The sequence below is a fragment of the Bradysia coprophila genome, chromosome X (assembly GCF_014529535.1).
Source record: "Bradysia coprophila strain Holo2 chromosome X, BU_Bcop_v1, whole genome shotgun sequence".
NCBI classification, from domain to species: domain Eukaryota; kingdom Metazoa; phylum Arthropoda; class Insecta; order Diptera; family Sciaridae; genus Bradysia; species Bradysia coprophila.
Genome location: NC_050737.1, coordinates 6949642 through 6969686, shown reverse-complemented (window position 1 = coordinate 6969686; position 20045 = coordinate 6949642). Strand labels below are relative to the sequence as shown.

At 31.0% G+C, this 20045-nt stretch overlaps 1 protein-coding gene across 3 annotated transcripts in view; it reads right to left on the bottom strand.

The window, feature by feature from the left end:
- Nucleotides 1-5932: 5932 nt before the first annotated feature.
- The window catches only part of LOC119085742 (homeobox protein abdominal-B-like), a 93201-nt gene continuing 79088 nt past the window's right edge, over nucleotides 5933-20045 (bottom strand). For all 3 annotated transcript variants that reach the window (XM_037196211.1, XM_037196210.1, XM_037196212.1), the window contains exons 6-8: nucleotides 19787-19937; nucleotides 16143-16354; nucleotides 5933-12258 (exon numbers count right to left, since the gene is read on the bottom strand). In XM_037196211.1, the coding sequence (XP_037052106.1) occupies nucleotides 12067-12258; nucleotides 16143-16354; nucleotides 19787-19937 (555 nt within the window). In that variant the 3' untranslated portion in view covers nucleotides 5933-12066. The remainder of the gene's footprint in view (nucleotides 12259-16142; nucleotides 16355-19786; nucleotides 19938-20045) is intronic.

Here is a 20045-nt window from a genome sequence, read left to right as displayed (position 1 = left end):
AATGACCGAAACCAGACCAGAATTTTCATTTTCCAACACGTCATACATATAATCATTTTTCATGTTTCTGGACCGCAAACCAGGCTTTCCAGCTTTTTCGACCATTAAATATTGTTGCTTATTTGCTTTGAACTGTGTATTTTCTCGAAATTGCCTAAAATCAATCGTCAAAACAGATACACAAATAACTATTTCACTCGAGAAAATGTAAGGCTGTTCTTTTGTCGCTTTATTGTTACATTTTTAGATGGTCAATAAATTGTTGAATTTTTCAGATATTTCCATGACTGCTACAACCTTTTAGAAACAATCATCTGTTATTGACGACGACGACAGGCATATGGGATGAGCTCTTGTTGTTCTTTTTTATACCATAAAATATTGAAATTAATGAAGTAAAAGATTTTGCGTCAAAAACTGTGCGATATCAAGAAAAGAAGTAGCAGATTTAATGATTATCGTGCTTAAGCACACTACATAAACGAAATAGATGAAAAGGAATTCAAAAGTTTGCATGACGTGCGAGACATTTATTGAAAGTTTAAGTTGAATGTTTTATGTAAATCCATTTTCAATATTAGCGGTGAAGGTGAAGTCTTCCTTTATCAAACTACGGACTAATAAAAAGAGTAATGGCGATAAGCACCCTTATTAACTAACGTGTTAAGTCTCATTTTTTCCGCTTATTTATTCGAAATAAATTTGATTACGGCCGATAACATAGTATTCGGCTCTAAGTAATTACTTCGTATAAAATACCTCTCATTCGTATGCCGTACCACAACCACTCGCCAAATGTAAACAGTGCTTTGGTTTATCTGTTATTGATCTCGAAAAGAATTTTTTTTGTTGTTGTTGCTAAACTCAAATGTACAGAGGTCACACACCCTGAATCAAACAGCATAGTGTCTTGTGTATGTATGTATGCTACGTATGCTCAAAGAAACGATAAGCTCAAAGCAAATTTTCTACTTTTTTGCCAATGATCCAACTTGAATTATGATGTATTCTCCCCCTAGTATTTATCTAAATTATAATACACATCCAACCAAACGCACTGACTTGCAAAATGTGTAAGAGGATAAAATAAATAATTTTTTTTTCTGTGTTGCGAACACAATTTCACTGTATATTGTGTACAGATCTACAGATGTAGTGGGTATATAGTGTAATACCTATAGAGATTGAAGATTAGTGTAAAAATGTATTAAGGAATTTATATGCTGGGACGATAATGTGCATAAAAATATGGGGTGGAGTAAAAGCAAGCATAAAATAAATTGATTTTTTGTATAAATAAGTTGACTTTATTAAGAAAATGTCGTCTATTATTAGTTCCATTTATTTGCTACACATACTACACAATGAATAGGTGGGAAGGATCCTAATAAAGATGTTGTTTACTATTTATTATGAGTATAACATTCCCTTCAAGGATTATGTTTGTATTTGTTGTAGCATGTTCTTAACTATGTTACCCAAGTAATAGATAGAGTGGCCGAAAGCTTTTAATGAATCAATTTTTCGTTATTACTTACATGAAAATGTAATTGAATTGGTCAACGGCTGCAACAATGGCGGATATAAAGGTTGAAAAGGCCTTCAGTGTCTGCTATGGTCGTACACAGGTTACATAGATTTGTCACTTTTTTGACTATGAATACAATACAGAACGCATAACTCATCAATTGGTATAAATTACATTTAAACTTGAGGACATTAAAAAATAATTCTAGGTAAGTACACTGTGCGACTGAACAAATTTATTTTGAAATTAAATGGAGCTTCGCTACTTTTGCGTGAAATCACTAGATTGAACCTCCTTGAAATTCTTGTCAAAACTACTTGTGGAGATCCGCTCCTCCAGTGATTTCAAAATAAAGTGGTTCAGCCGCAGCGTGGGTAGGTACTTAGGATGATAAAATTTAAGAAAATTTCGAATTCAATTTCAATGAACATTTATGAAGAAACGGGACATTAGGGAATTATATAAGAACAATGAAATGATCCGTTTCAAATAGGTTGACGATGCCAATCGAAGTTTTCTGTCACAAATTAAATCCAAAAATATCGTAAATTCGAAACAGACGTAAATCAATACAAAATTTAATTTTTCTTATAATTCACTATTGTGACATGTCTCGTTTCTGCATTTAACTATTAAAATGCTACATCAGGTAAGTATAAAGTCGAATTAAACGCGGCTTTATTATGAAAGAACTCGAGCAATGTGTAACTAAATAATTACAATGTTCGCTTTTTCCATATTGTTCTTGCGTACAGCCTCTATAGATTTGTTACATACTGAATAGGCAAGTGGTCTGAGGGTGTAATTTATGTAAGTAATGTGACAATATTTTCGATACACGAAAAACCATTTTGATGGCGTGATTTTCACACAGATTGATCTTTCGTGTATTGAAACGCAAAGGCCAAAGAGGGTCGGACTGAACATCGGTAAACATTTTTTGTAACTACGAAAATTGTAATTTACATGGTATGGAGACTAAAATGGGGGATTCTGAAAATTATTCTCGAATTTTCGTCTCTTAGTTGTGCACGCAGCGTTGTCAAAAGTTGATTGTTTTCTACATATTATAGATAGATTTTCTTCGAGTTTAGGATTCGAAAGTTATAATATTAGCGATTGTTTTACTTAAAGTTTGTAAGTTCATATGGAACGACGATGCATCTGTCTTGAACAACTGATTTGAATGAAGATATTTTAAAACATAATTCTTAGTTTTCTGTCCCTCTACATGTACAAATGTGTACACAAATCGGTTTGGGACGGTTACGGTTACTGTGAGTCAATTTCATTTGTGACAATTCAAACAGAGCGAGTAAATAACATTCTTACAAGCGACAATTAAAAATGCCGACCTTTGTTACACTCGCGGAATTTTGAAAACCGACACATCGTGGTTTACTGGTTTTTAGTGAATTTTACATGTATTTTGATATGGAGAAATCAGAAACACAAGTAAAACACAAAAACAAAAAATGCGTCGGTTTTCAAAATTCCGCAAGTGTATGTTGAAAATTACAAAAAAAAATTCATAGCAGATCCAAGGTCTAAGGCCTGAGCATTATAAGCTTCTCATGATGCAAATAAATATTTAATTACTAGCTTTTCATAAATATCCTGAAAATAGCAAACCCAGCAGTTATTCAGTCGATGTGCTTACCGTCTGTGAGAGTCTGATTTTGTAAATTATTGTCACAGCTTGCAATTTTTTTAATACACCAGTACGTAAAACAGTTTCTTGTCGACGACATCAATCAACAATGGTAGGAAACATACAAACCCCGTCAAAAGTTTTTTTTATTGCTTTCTACTGAGTTTCTTACTTTAAAATCTAGTAAAACTTTTAATATTTTAATGAAACTGTAAGACATTACCACTTCACAATTCACATCACCTCTAATTAACAATATTTTATCGATATCAATGCGGTATTAGCGCAAGTCTGCAATATATGCCACTATTGGTGTTTTAGCAAATTGATACACAGGTGACATTATTACCTTAAAAACTTCTTCGACGACGACGAAACGACAATATGTAGGTGTCAATTTCACTTTAAAATGGAGCAAATATTCATATGCAACAATATATACTCGCACAACAAACTTTACTACCAAGTATATGCTACACATCTTCTTACACTCGTTCAAGCATGACTTATGAAACAAACTCTTGGAAAAAGCTAACATGAAAGCTATGATTTATGAATCCAAAGTGTCTGTTTTGTTAAGACACACTTCATTGATTTAACCGTATAAAATTGTACTCGTATGATGTTTTTATTTTTATTATCTCCGTACTTCCATCGAGGGATTTTTACATTAAATTATTCCATAACTTCACTTCACATTTATACTATATATATATATATGAAGATGATGAGCGTAGAATGTGTAGAATGGAAGTATGTGATGTCGATTTGAATTCAGTTTATTACCTCATTAGTTTTTATTATTTTTTAGGTGAAATGTGAAATGTTTTATTTTAATTTACACCTCCTTTCTTGAATGTCGGTCGTTGACAAATGAAAATTTTGCGGAATTTAATTTTCAACATAGTGCCAATGCGATCAAAGATTGCACCATACTGCTAATATATGCTAATGTGTTTATGGTTCACTACTGACAACGTCTTTCTCATGAACATTCTTGGTGGTGGATGCCATTTTATTATTCATTGCCACTTCTATACCGAATAATTATGCAGCGACTTACAGTTTAGACAACTCTGCACTCGCAATCCTAACCGATTTAAAAATAGAGATGGGCAATATATTGCGTTATATTACTATTTTGAGTTTGTTTTATAACAGCGTTCAGTCAGTGAAGGTTGCTATCGGGTCTACAATTTTCTTTCAAGATGTCGATGTTAACAATCGACAAAATATAGCGTGGCTAACGGGTGTGAGCGAGAGGTGAATATGTTGTAAACCGTAGTGTGAGAGGAATACCTATACTTGTGTAAAGTTCCTCACATCCTGTGAACCATATATATGTAGTGAACTACTAAGTATTATAAATTGACTGAGAACAGCAGTCAAATCATAATATTGTAATCAATTGTCTACGCCAATGCTAGCTCATCTCTTTGCTATTTTGTCTTTACTTTGTGATAAAATGATTTTTCTTCTCAAGATGAACGTACACCGTAAATAAATTGCATGGAAATTGATTCATTTAGACGCTTAACACTACATAATTTAAATATGTTGCTGTACTTACGGGCTTTTCATTGCTCTCATGCTTTATGATGATTTTCGTTGTTGTCGATGTTTCTGCAGCTTATAATGTGTGACTTTACAGAGAATCTTTTAATAAAAGTACGTAGGAATAGAGGACAGAGAAATGATTACTTTGCAAAAGTACGATGATGCGGGGAAAGTTTATTGCTACCGCATAATTGTTCAAAAGAACGCCTGCTGCTGCGTGGTGTCGGTTTCATTACCATTTCATCATTAGCCCGAGTTGGATCTGGGTATAAATTGAAGTCGCAAAGAGGTCTTAATCAGTCGATATAAGGAGTCCCTATGAAAATATTATATGACGAAGTATCATTTTGAGGCATTGATAAGTTTCAATTTTGCTTTTGAGATTTTGATTAGGTAATAGCAATGAAACTGAAGCCTCATTTGTCTCTAAAGAAACATCTAGCAGTACCAATAAATTTATTCATATCCAGAGATGTGAATATTTTGGTATATTTCAATATTCGAGCATAGGGTTCGGTTAGGTGTCGTCTGTTATCGACGTTATTTATTTATTATGTGTGTATCCACATACGCTTGGTCAAATGTTAATATAAACTTGTTGCTTTCGTTGTCCCTTTTAAGTGTTCCAGTAAAAGTGACTGAATCGAGAATCTAGCTAATTTATGATAAAATAAATATTCGTTGACTATTCGACGCCAGGCGCACTGTTTATTAAATAAATCAAAATGTTTTGAACTCTGTACGAAGTTGAATGCAGCTGGTGCAGGAGATCGTTAGGTCATTATATAAGAGTGTTGTTAAATTTATATTTGTTAATGGAAATGCAGTAATGGGAATGAAGTTCATCGAGAGCCTATTGTATGTTTTTTTTGTCTATTTTTATACATAGTTGGGAGTGTTGTAAAACGCAAAAGTACAGAAAAAACAATTTACAAAAAGAAAAGAAAATCCGTGTCAAGAGGGAAAAACAACAAACAGCCGGTTTCTTTCTTTTTTTGGTTCTTCTTTTTTCATTTGTTATCAATTATTAACTTATTTAAATTGTTTGATATTTTATTGAAAATAATAAATACGAATTTTCTTGTTTGTTTATTTAATGCATTTGGATGAGCACGAGTATTTTTGATCATGGTTTAGTTGATGATTTAGTCGAAATTATTTTTCTTTCTTTATTTTTATTTTCATTTGAATTTTTCTTTTTCATATTCTTTTTTGTTTCACTTTCGTTCTTGAGTTTCAATTCAACACATTCTTTTATAGTAATAAATTCGATTTGTGAGAGGTTAGAATGGTGTTTGCTATAGATTAGTTATTGAAACGTTTTTTTATTTTTGAATTTATTTTAGTTTTCTTCATTTTTCTTTCATCTATATATTCGTTACTCCAAATGTTCTTTATTGTTTTTTTTATATAAACCAAAAAAGAAAAAATGACAACAAACTTTATTTACTTGAAATAGCTTTATATATTGAACACAAAATCTATACATTATGACTATATTTTTATTTGATTTTTTTTATTTATTTTTTTGTTTTTAAATTAATTTAATTTTTTTTTCATTTATAATTAATATTTAATAATTACTTACTTAATAATTCAGAATAACAAAAAAAAGTCTTTTTATACTAAATACTAAATATAGTACGGTTAATACATTATTGTACCAATGTCTTGAAAAATATTGTGTGGTAAAAAAAAACCAAATTGAAATAATGATAAAAAAAGAAAATGAAAAATTAAGATGATGACGCAACTATTTCAATTTTTTTCAATTGTTGGATATAATTTGTAATAATGTGATGATAATTGCATGTCTTTGTTTATATTAATAAATTTTTTCGGTGTTTTATATTATTTTTTTAAGAGAGTACATTATGTTCATACTGAATAAAAATGATTTGGACGGTAATCTTCAGAGATTAAAATTGAATAATCGAATTTTGATCAACAAAAAATATAAGTTTAAAATGAAAAAAAAAAATGGGAAATTGAATATTTTATTCAAATTAACAACGAAATGTTGCTGCAGTGAGAGAGTGTACCATATTCGTTTTATTGAAAAATCCATTAGTAACTGTTTGTTTTCTATAATTTCTTTAATTACTACAATAATCTATTACAAATGTTTTTTTTTTCAAGCAGGTATTTGAAATGATAATTTTTTTTAGACATTTTGAGCATGCTAATTTTTTCATTTTTTTTCTTTAAATATTTACAGTACATAAACATTTATTCTAATTTTTTTTTGTAATTTTAATAATATTTTGACTTATAAATGTACGACTTTGCAAATACCCCGATTATCTATACACTTATTTCATATAACATAGATGCTAAACCTAAAAAAAAATCACTGGGCAAAAATAAATAAACAAAAAAACTCAACATGTTTTTGAAAAAGGAAAAAAAAAACGAAATGAATAAAATATACGTATATCATACGCTTAATGTAAATTCTTCTTTTTGTTTTAATTAACGGACTCTGTAAGTACCAATTTTTGAATGCCACGAAGCTCCTTGAGAGTCTATATGAGAATAATTAATATTTCAAATGTAAAATTGGAAGGAGATTGAAAATGGTTCGATTAGCATTGGCGGTTTTTAAGTATGCACAACAGATGAGGTGTTCACCATGAAACATTAGGTTAATCTGGCGTTGTAAATTCATTAAAGGCGATATGTCTTCTCGTAGGATGACTGTACGAGTGGATGACCGGTTGAATACAGGATTTATTTTTGTGAATTTTAATTTGAAAGATTCGGAAACTCCAAAGAATTCGGAAAAAATTCCGAAAAATTCCTTAAAAAAAATCAGAATTGTTTCAGAAATAAAATTCCAAAAAACAGGCCCTTCTCGAATATTGAGTCATTGTATTAATTGTCTGAAGCAAGAAAAGAAATTAAATCAATTTTGTCGCGCAATTGGCTAGTAAATATTGCAAAAACTTTGTCTTGAATATATTCGACACGTTGCGTGTGTATATTACCCCGATACATCGAATGAAAATGTAATATTGTTTTGTTATAGAATTTATCACAGTATCCCAGTCGGAGCTATGAAAATATTACTTTTAATGCAGTTGGAGTATCACATTATGATTTACTAATACGTCATACGTACAAACACTATATATAGTGGCACACGATACGCAGAATGGAATTGCGTGGTAAAGAATGACATGTAGAATCGATTCTATATAGCCGAATGAATTTATGTATTCGAAGGAGTCACGTCGCTTTGTCAAATGATCGTTCCCATTTAAATAAAAAAATATGAACATTCGTATGCTCGCGTGATAAATGTTGTGGGAGTTGGATGTAGCCAGAGCGAAGGGAATTTGGCAACATACGTTACATGCTTACATGTTACATGTTCCAATAACAATTCCTGTCAAAAATTTATTCACATCAGAAGAGTAGCCATATTGCAATGTAATACTACAATGGCATGTAGTATAATGTCACTCTATAAAAAAAATTTCGCACGATGAAGTTACATACGAATCGAAAGAGGCAAGCAGAAAAATAGAAAAGGTTGACCTATTTTAATTCATCATTTTATCAATTATTATAAATTTGATTTTTTTAAGGTAGATAATTTAAAAAAACCTTGCGCGCATGCGCTCCTTATTGCAATTTATAATCATATTAAAATGTAGCTCTACTTACTTACACCACCGCTGGAAATAGTTTTTCCTCTAACGTGAACAATTATTTCTTTTTGGATTAGGAGTTCGACGACCAAAAATATTTCTTTGAATGAAATATTAAATATGGTGAAAATCAGCATCGGTAATAACGGTAATACTTATTGTAATTTTGACCAACTTATTCCGGAAAAGAAACAAATGCCATGAATTCGAACATATCATTGGGGTGGAATTTGGAATCGAGTTGTACTAAACGACAATTTAAAAAAACGTTTTTTTAAAACAAAACAAGATCTGTGCAGTTGTAATCAGTTGATCAATAATGATCATGTGCAACAATAACGAGAAGAAAAATAGAGGGCAAAGGAGAGAAAAATGAAAACATTTTCTTTTGAACCAATCTATTTCGAAGACCATTAAAACTGTTCGGTGATAAAAAAAAATAAAGAACAGAAAATATTCAATTCCGATAAAAAATAACACTAAATCATTAATATATGCAGAATAATTAATATAATTAAATCACAAAACAATATAAACATGTTTGGCAATACATAACATGTAAAAAAATCATTCTTTTATAATAATAAAAAAAAACATTAAAAAATTAATTAAGAAAATTCAATTAAACTATAAACGTTTACACATACTGGGATTACAATTATTTTCATCAATAATATTCAATCTTTTTCATTATAATAAATTTGAAATTTTTTTCTTCTTTTTTTTTAATTTATGCAAAACTTTGATTGAAATCGTTATTCAGATGCAAATCATATAATAATAAGTACAAAAATATGCTGAAAAATGTGCTGTGGCATATATAATATGAGAATCCATACACAACGGCGACATTCGGATGCAAAATTTATTGCAATCGCTTTTATTTCTTCGAAAACGTGCCAACATTTATGTACTCGAATGGACAAATGTGAACTATAGTTGCAGCGATTTTTTTGTTATGGAAAACATGAATATCTCTTGGATAAATAATGTTTTCAAATGATGCAAAATGTCTTGGGACGACAACACAAAACTGTTGTTAGTTCAACTGGACCTATTACCGCAAAATGGCTTCATCATCATCGTTGATGTATCTCGTACACACAGAATTTTGCATATTTATTGCATAAATTTTCAGTATTTTAATAGAAAGAAAACAAATCCAAATGATTGTCGTAAAGGAAAAAAATTTTGTTTTATGTTAGCATGAGGACTTGTACCTAAGTTTCAGTCAAAGACTTTGCAAATTCCGAAGAAAAGAGTAATTTACCAACTTATTCTTTACTAGGCTTTCAATACTGATCGGTATGTTCAACCGAACATCAACTCAACATTCTATTCAATATTTAAAATTTAACAGAAATAGCGATTCACTCACCGGACGAATAAACCGTCAGGCTTAATCTGATCGATTTACAATCAATTACACAAAATAATTTTTAAAATAGCAACATTCCCACATAAAAATATCAATTTTTACACATTGGCTTGTTATTTATACCATTGGATTTAAAGGGTTCCGAAACGATATTGAAAAGATCGAAATTAAGCAATTGTTGCTGAACAGCATTAACCGGAGTTAATCACTGAATTTTGTTACATTTGATGAAATTTGTAAAACACAAAAGTAATTTTTAAGACGCTCACACCATTGAACAGTTAAAATTCATATTTGAAACCGAATCATCAGTAACTTACCCATGCATCAACATGTCCAAGTACATAGCATTTTCGGCAATGGAAGTTATAATTTGGCTGCAAGTTTTACTGTAATTGTTAATATTCAACAGAATGTGCAAAAAAGGATCCAATATTTGAAATCATTGTGCAGGTTGCAGGTACCGATTGGACATCAAAGCGAAAGTTACTAAGAATATATTAAAATATTCGCCTGACTCATACTTTGATAACCCAGGCGTAATAGACTGTCACGTATCGCACATAATGAAGCTTCATCATTTAGTTTGTTGAAGGTTCGTCGTTCAAATTTCGTTTGAACCTTGCCTTGTACTCTGTCTCAGTTTCTCAGTAAATCATTTTAAAAACGAATAAGATTGAAATTGTTGTTCTGTTGTGCATACCTCCTGCAGGAACTAATAACTGGTAATTAACGAACAGGAGAAGCGTCGCGTCGTTAACATTTTATTGGGTCATCGTTAGTAATTTGAGGGAAAAAATTTATTTGAAAACGGGAGTAATTAAAAAGTGATTCGGGTGACTGGCCGATGCCAGTGTGAATTGACGTCCGATATATTTTTTTATATAAAAATGCCGTAATTTAGCAAAGCATTGATATTTTTATGTCGACAATTACTTACAATGTCTTTAGTCATTTTGTGTAATTTATATGTCTGAATAAACTCTCGAGTCGATAAATTCGAATGAAAGCTAAACCGAAATAAAATCAAAGGAAAGAAAACAAAGCAAAAAAAAAGATTTTTTTTTCTAAAATTACGAATTCAAAATGAAAATATTTTTCTGAAACGAATTGAAAACCTTTCAAAAAATAAGTCGGCACTTCAATTCAGATTTTAAAAGTCTTTGACTCAAAAATTGAATTTTGATGTTTGCACTGAATTAGATTTTAAAAATAAAATAAAAAATGTAGAAATTGAACTCATCCAATCAAATAAAACTTACCTGGTTATGTGATTTGCATCTGAAAATTATTTTTTTTTGGTGAAAAACACTCGCTCTTTTTTCCGCCACAAATATTTCAAATTATCTATAAGAAAATTGCTTTGTATATTATTAATCTCTATACGTTATAATTATATAAATGTACCATTGTTTTTTTTTTCTTTTTCTTTATGAAGTCTATCAAGTATGTTTTTACCTTCGTTTATATAATTATGTGTTTTTTTATTCAATTTTTTTTTTGTTTCATTTAAATTTTTATTATAATGTTTATTAATTAGAGGGGCCACCTAAGTTACTTATGTACAAAAAGGACTTTCATTTAATAATTCTATTGTTATACAATATGTTTTGAGACAAATAAATTTAGTACCTAAATAAAACCAGCACAAACATGAGATGTCACGACATTAAATTGTTTTGTTTATTTTTATGTTTTTTTTTTTAAATTTATTTTTTTTGTTTATCTTTCTTTAAAATGGCTACTATTTTTACTTTAATATTATTTTCTTTTCTCATTTTATTTTCATTTAATTTGCAATTACATTTTTATTTAATTTTTCTTTCTCGTTTGTTTTCATTTTACAAAACAAGTTTTTGTAACATTGAAGGACGCTGCTAACGAGCGTTTGTACATTTACAATATGTAAATTTTTTCGGTCAATTTTCATTTTCCTTTCAATTTTCTTCTTTCTGAATTTCACGTTGTAGTTACCACGACCTCTGATCGCCGGTCAAAATACAGTGAATAAGAAAATACTCAGCATATTTGTGTATATCATGCAAAGTACTAGATTTTTATTTTACTCAGTAAATGGGGATTCACACATTTATCGATAAAATAAGAAAAATGAAAAATTAAAATTCCATCTGAGAACAAAAATCGAACACTTTGCAATCTCAAGTTTTTCTTTTTTAATTTTATGTGTGTTAATTTTCTGTTCTCTTCTTTGCACTGTTTCGTTTCTTAGCTTTCTTCTCTTTTTTTGGTCATGTAACTAGAAGTTCGGAAATCCCATGGTGCTGTCATTTTCTAATGGTCACTGAAGCATTTTCGGAGCATGATGTGCCATGCCCAGTCCTAAACTCAAATGATGCGGGTTATGATGAGTTTGTGGCGGTTGTCCATGGTTGTGATTACTATTTGTGTTATTGTTATTATTTTGTGATGATGATTGACGTTGAGAATTCTTTTTATTTTTCATACGACGATTTTGGAACCATATTTTGACCTAAGAGAAACGTTTTGTTGGTTTTATATTGGAATTTCAAACAAAAATGTCTGCATGACTAGATTGACTAGTGCTAATGTGAAAATTTAATGTGAGTCTAAGGACAAAGATGGATTTCAGTCTTGTTCGTGAAATGAATGAAACGGTAAAGCCGTGTTTCTGTATCTTTTTATCTCTTTCATTATCATCCGTTCAGATTTTTTATAGATAGGAGAGCAATGTAACGACTTTGGACTACGTAAGAGTTTCACCGATGTTTAACCATCTACTTTTTTTTATCAAAATCGTTTAGGAGATTGAATCTGGTTCTATTACTTCATTTGTTTTAACACACATTTTTCTATATAAAGTCGAATTACTCAGAGTCCATTGCTTATTTTTATCGTCGCTGTCGGTAACAGATGACTATTATGTAATGTTACAATTCTGAAAATCCATTATTAAATAGAATGTTTTTCCAAAATCTAAAAATCTTAGAATCAGAAATACAGCCGAAGAAATTTAGTTTTCGGGTTTTCCAAAGGTATTAATCTTATTTAACCCACACTTTATCCCACAACATTGGAATCCACAAATTTAAATTTAGTTAACTCAGCGGTCGCAATGACGGCGCTACAGTCACGATTTCAAAATGTGATATAGGGTGGATAAACTAAATTTTGGTTTTGGTTACATTTTCTCTTGGTTTTTAATTATTATATTAGGCTTCTAAATTAAGAGTACCTTTATGCAATATAAACCGTTTGAGTTTGAAAAAAGATGTTTTGTATCAGTGAACGATATAGGAAAGCGTTCAGTACGTCTCAACATACAAAAGAACGTAAAATATAATTGTACATTTAGCCACCCTACGTCCGTCATCGCTTCTATTGTCTTCAAAAACATATTGCGTGCTTGTCATGATATGTATCAGACGTTTGTTTATTTATGTGTCTCATCTAAAATGCTGGCCAGCAAAATTTTGATCATTAAATTCAACGGCAAAATTGATCTAAATGTTAAAATAATTGTGAATAATAGTGAAGTTAATGTGGTTTTGTTTTCTCTTCATAAAGGAATTTGCATCAGTTCGATGTAAAGTGCGGAGCACCATTAGAAAAAAAAACTTGTCGCTGAAGAATGATCAAAAAGTTGCTGGACGCAATAGCTTCAACTAATGCTTTGCAGGATATAGAATCAAAATTAGAGAAACACCAAGAGCCGTCCATTTGAAATCTTCACAATCATCATTTCAACTAAAGGCTTTTTTTTAAACGAAACGCAGATTCGGAACATTCTTTTTCGCCAAATTACAATTTGGCATAGGAAATAAATTCAACTCTTTGTATAAGTGAAGCTCATGATTGAGCTCAATCATGAAAACAGAATCTGGTCAGGAATAAGATAAGAATATGAATATATGACGAACTTCAAAGTTCCTGATTTATAATCCTGAGATGCCTGCTCATGCAATTATGCGATTTACGATTTCCAAAGAATTTTAATATCAACTTTTAGACAAAATAACAATTTCCAAGTCTGTTTTCTATTTGATTTATTTGATGTATTTCCGACCTCGTTCTAGGGTAATAAAATTTTCTGTGGATTATTTGTAACTTCATGAAAATATTAAGATGGAAAACCTCAGAAACATTCACATAAAAATTATGCTTTCCTAACTAATGTTGAAATAGCCTTTTTGCACTCATTAGGAACTTAGGAAAATAACTACTGGGCAGTCGAGACGGTTTACTTGTAGTCCGAAATTATATTTTGGCTTCGTAGAACACAGATAAACACAAGAGAGAGGAATTATATGATAAGCAGTGCATACTGTCCCGTACAATCTTTTTCTAAATAAAAGTTATAGTCAAATCGACAATATTGTATTTGTCATATTTTGGAGTTTCTTCACACTTTGGCGATTTTTCTTGACAATTCATCATATTTAGTTGATTTGTTAAATCATCAAGAAAAGTCTCAGAAGTGTGAAGAAACGCCATAAAGACAAATTTTCAATTCTCTATGATCCTTGGAGTTTCTTTACTCTTTGGCGATATTTCTTGGTTTTTCTTCACATTATGGCGATTTTTCTTGTTGATTTAACAAATCAACCATAATGATGAATTGCCAAGAAAAATCGATAGAGTGTGAAGAGAAGAAGAGAAAAATCGCCAGAGTGTGAGGAAACGCCAAAGTGTAAAAATACGTTTTTGAAATGTCTCTACATTATCTTTCGTAAAATGATAGTGTCCTCGGGATCTTTCGTTAAAGTATGAATTCCCTAGGATCGAACAAGATGCCGTTACCTGACGTAAAATAAGAGTTTCCTTAGGATCAAACCAGGCAGCATTTCGTAACTTTTATAAAAGGATAGATTCACTAGCTTCGAACAAATAACGCCTTTTAGATAAATTTCGTAAAAGGATAAATTTCCAAGGATTTGTTTAATCACCACGAAGAATCGCCAAAGTGTGAAGAAACGCAACAAAGACAAATTTATCATTCTTTGTTTTTGCCGGCGTTTCTTCATCCCTTGCCAACTTTTTATTTTTGGCGATTCTTCATGGGAATCATGATTAATGACGGCTACGAGCTTTAGCGAAAACGAATGAGATGTTCCGATCCGAATCTGCGAGCGAACTTCCGTTTCGTTAAAAAAAACCTTTAGTTGAAATGATGATGATGAAGATTTCAAATGGACCGCTCTTGGTGTTTCTCTAATTTTGATTCTATATCCTGCAAAGCATTAGTTGAAGCTATTGCGTCCAGCAACTTTTTGATCATTCTTCAGCGACAAGTTTTTTTTCTAATGGTGCTCCGCACTCTACATCGAACTGATGCAAATTCCTTTATGAAGAGAAAACAAAACCACATTAACTTCACTATTATTCACAATTATTTTAACATTTAGATCAATTTTGCCGTTGAATTTAATGATCAAAATTTTGCTGGCCAGCATTTTAGATGAGACACATAAATAAACAAACGTCTGATACATATCATGACAAGCACACAATATGTTTTTGAAGACAATAGAAGCGATGACGGACGTAGGGTGGCTAAATGTACAATTATATTTTACGTTCTTTTGTATGTTGAGACGTACTGAACGCTTTCCTATATCGTTCACTGATACAAAACATCTTTTTTCAAACTCAAACGGTTTATATTGCATAAAGGTACTCTTAATTTAGAAGCCTAATATAATAATTAAAAACCAAGAGAAAATGTAGCTAAAACCAAAATTTAATTAGCCACCCTATATCACATTTTGAAATCGTGACTGCAGCGCCGTCATTGTGACCGTTGTGTTAACTAAATTTAAATTTGTGGATTCCATTGTTGTGGGATAAAGTGTGGGTTAAATAAGATTAATACCTTTGGAAAACCCGAAATCTAAATTTCCTCGACTGTAAGAAAAATTATTTAACATGAAGTGACTCAAAATTAAAAAAATAATTTCGAACTTCAGTGAGAATAGAACGCATAAATATCTCTCATAGAACTGTCTATGTGTAATTTTGACTAAAATTTCGATTGCAATTATCGACAGAAAAGTCGTAGAAAAATTTTCCGCAAAAAAAAACCAAAAAATTTAGTTACAAAACTATTACGCATCACATAAACCGATATACTGAAAGCAATACATAAATTCCATCATTGAAGTTAAACTCACACAATTTTATTTTTGTAATTTCTATTGAGATTTTCCAACTGAATTTACTAATTTTGCGATTCTGTTTATTTACTTAAAATGTTACACGAAATATTCGTACATTTAATATTCATATAATTCGTCGGTGTATTTGATTGAAAGCTTAAAAGTTTCGCGAGCAATGCCATTCCCAAATAAATAAATTTAATAAAAATATATTTTCATTTAGTTTGTTCAAATTACTTACTTGTCTTTCAGTTAGATTCAAGTTTCTAGCAAGCTCCCATCGCTTTTGTTTTGATACGTAAGCATTAAAAAGAAACTCCTTTTCCAATTCCAAGGTCTGGAATTTGGAATATGGTTTACGTTTTTTTCGAACAGTAACCTGACCGGTCCACTCAAGTGGATTGGATGGAGTGCATGAGCCAACTGCACCAACTCCAACTGATAAAGATGATGCTGTGAAAAAAAAAATGCAAATACCAAAATTAAATACTCTGTACAATAAATGAGTTGAGATTTGAATATTGCAATCATAACAATTGGTTTGAATGTCCGACATTTTTGTAGAAGTTTTTTTTTTGAGGAGGTGGTGTCTTATATTATTCTATTCTAATATGGTATAACACCTTGACCTAATTTTCCTATCCGACACTTGCAATCATTTATTAAAATTTAACTTAAGATTTTTAATTTGGTTTGATGTTTCAAATTGTTCATTAACGTTAATGAGATGGTAGTTATCGTAGTTATGGAATTAAGTACCATTTTAGGTGAACCTAAACTGAACTTTTTCAGAGCTCGACTAAGTTTCTCTGAATTAGACCAAAACGAATATAGCAGAGGCTTTCCAGCATTGACCAGTCGAAAAGCTTGGTGAACCAATTGAAGATGTCTCTAGTTTATAGTTTCAATGAACTGATCACTTTCTGTTCGATAGACCGTTTAGTTCTGACCGTGACCAATTAATGCCTTCATTAAATTGATAAGGCCCAAAATATTTAACTAACTAACTCTTCAACACATACGACCATAGACAATACAATGATAAACATTCTCTAATTCGCAACATTCGCATTTTGATACTTTGAACGCTGACCACGGAACTTTCAGCTCTCATCACAACTTATCTCTGCAAATGATATCCATCATCCTAACAATATATTAAAAAAAAACCTGACCTTACACTCTAAACCGACGGTAATTTTATGAGATTCTGAAGAAAACCATAAAAACATTTCTCCATAAGATCGTTCCATGCAAACATATATGTGTGTGAAATATACATGAATGAACGCAATGTTTATTGTTGTTTTTTTATATTTATTTTAATTATGTGCCAATGTCTGCATAACAAAAAAAATGTTTTGACTCTTCCTTGCTACTATAACTCAACAGGTTAGAGTAAACGCATTAAATATGCATAATTAAAAACTCATAAAATATTTACGTTCAACGACATTATAAACCAATTTATTTACATTAGACATTAAAACACATACCATCATTCATTATTCACAATAAAAATCTAATAAAATGAGTGTAGTAAATCAGCAGAAAGAAGTTTTATTGCCAAACAAGTGTTACTATAACAATAAAAAAAATCTCTCAATGAAGTCAATGTGACTACCTGTCTGGGGTTATATAAGCTATTTACCCTAATTTTATTAATCATCATAAAAAAATAAACCAATTAAACCCATATTGCAAATTTACACACCTTTAAATGGAACGATTATTGTGATATGATTATTGAGCATAATACATCAGTCAGTCGTTCGTTCATTCATTCATTCATTCATATAATCGTTTTATATTAACTTATGTGCATAAAATGTTGTTTATAGGAATGTTACATAAAATATGTACCGCCATGCCATACATATAAGTATATATACGTATGTTCGACTGTATAGCCAGCAAATCAAGGTATATGTACAAAGAATAATAAAATAAAAGTACTTTTACGAAAGTTATGTTATTTACTTGCCGCTATAATTCTTTACAAGTAAATGTCTTACAGCGATAATAGATAATGAAAGCATTTTCCGTTAATTTATTTAATGTCAAATGGTATTGATGGATGGTACCGGTGTTTCATAGAAATTTTGTTTTTGGCGTATCTCAATAGAGCGTGGATTTGAGCGATATTTTAAAGAACTGTCACTGATTGACACTGTCGGCAAGTCGGTATTCTCTCAGAACAAACTATATTTTCATGTCCAGCGCGATCAAATATGTCAATATGGTAACACAACTATTTTTTTTTTACTTTTTTGCTTCGGAAGACCGACGCGCCGTCAGCTCTATCCCTGTTACTCGCGGTCCCGAGAAACATTTCCACAATCTATTGCCATCAGTCAAAATGCATCGCAAAACAATTTCCATTCATATCGGTGAACCTGCGTCCTTTCCCGCAAAAATCCCTTTACTATGAATCCCTTTCTCTTGAGACACCGTCTATATTATATCGCACTGAAAGGAACGATGTATAGTCGTATATATGATGACGATACATGTGTAGATAACGCACACGTATTTATACATGAACGGATACACACACTCACATAGGGAGCAAAAAAAAACTTTGTCAAATAATTCTCACATTATAATATGCGTACGTATGTTTGTAAATTACTGAATTTATAGTAAAATTTTATGGCTAAATTATAGCTCGTTAAATTTTCATTGAGACGAAAAGGAATAACATTGAGGATTGCCTTTATTAATATATTATAATTTGACGTAATTTCTTTCTCGTAACTTAGGCCACATAAAAACGGACAGAATCAGCTGGTTTTTAGTAGTGTTTATTATTTAGATAACAGAGGAAAACAATAACAACAACAACAGCATCATCATAATAATGAGGTGTGCATGTAAGCATAGTTCAATAAAAACAAAAGACATGAATAGTATAATCATTCTAGCTTTGAATTTAGTGCCCTGAAAATCTTTTATGGATTTTTTGTTCCTTCAGAAAATGAAAATTCCTTGTAGTGAGACTTGATTTGGACCAAGTGTTCTCGGTGAATTTTTTATGGCACGGTTATGTAAATGCCGAATATATACACAGTCTTTTGTCCTGCGACTGATATAACAATAAAATGAAAGCTTCCTTAATTCATGAAAAAAGAGCTTTCCGTATATATATGTGGGAGGAATGATGCTTTGACGGAGGATATATAACAAAAAAGAAAGTTCGGAATTAACATAATTCAATTTAATGAAATATTTGAATTGCTATGGTAAGCCAGAAAGCTGATGGGCATTTTACGAACGAAAAAAAAAACGAATCTAATTTTTGCGAATTTAAGGACGAGACAACGATCCGAATAAAACGTGAATCGACAATCGTTCGCTTGTTAAGGATGTGTATATAGTCTCGCACAAACAACCTCAATAGTAGCATTAAATATGCAGTGGATGAAATTTGTATGGAAACGTCTGACGATGCATTTGTATTTATGAAATTAAATGTCAGACGTTGGTATGCGAGAAAAACTTAGACTAAATAGTTTTGAACGAATTTAATTAAAAGTTTCTATTCCATCACATACTCGAAACAACGTCGTCTATGATAATGAGGTCATAGTTGCTATAGTTGCGCAAGATGTTTTCATTTTTCTAAGAAGAAATTAAGTGAAAGAGTGAATGGATTTAGTCTATTGTTTAAGTGGCTTGCCAAGGCTGTACTTGTTACAAAAATTTTAGGGGGAAGTTTAAATAATTTAATTTAATTCGAACATGTACGTCAATGCTAGTATAAACCATTCGTATGTACGTATAGCACTAGACATTCTATTAATAACCATGATTCGACGATTGTATACGTAATGCTTAGTTTAATGTACGGAACGTAATTACTAAATTGAATTAAAGTAAACTTACCAGCAGAATATGCTTCGGCTGCATATGATCTCAATCCACCTGCTGTGTAGCCGGTTTCATAGCTTGACTGCGAACCACCTTCAACAGATTGTCGGGCGCCGTGACGGTCATCTGGTAAGTAGGATGGTTGATCACGATAGTTCCAGTATGGCTGCAAAGTAGAAATTTCAAGATTAAAATTTTGCTAGATCCAAATTTCAAAGTAACTTTCGTAAACAGTTTTTTTATGAAAAAAAAATTGCATTTCTGATTGTATGCT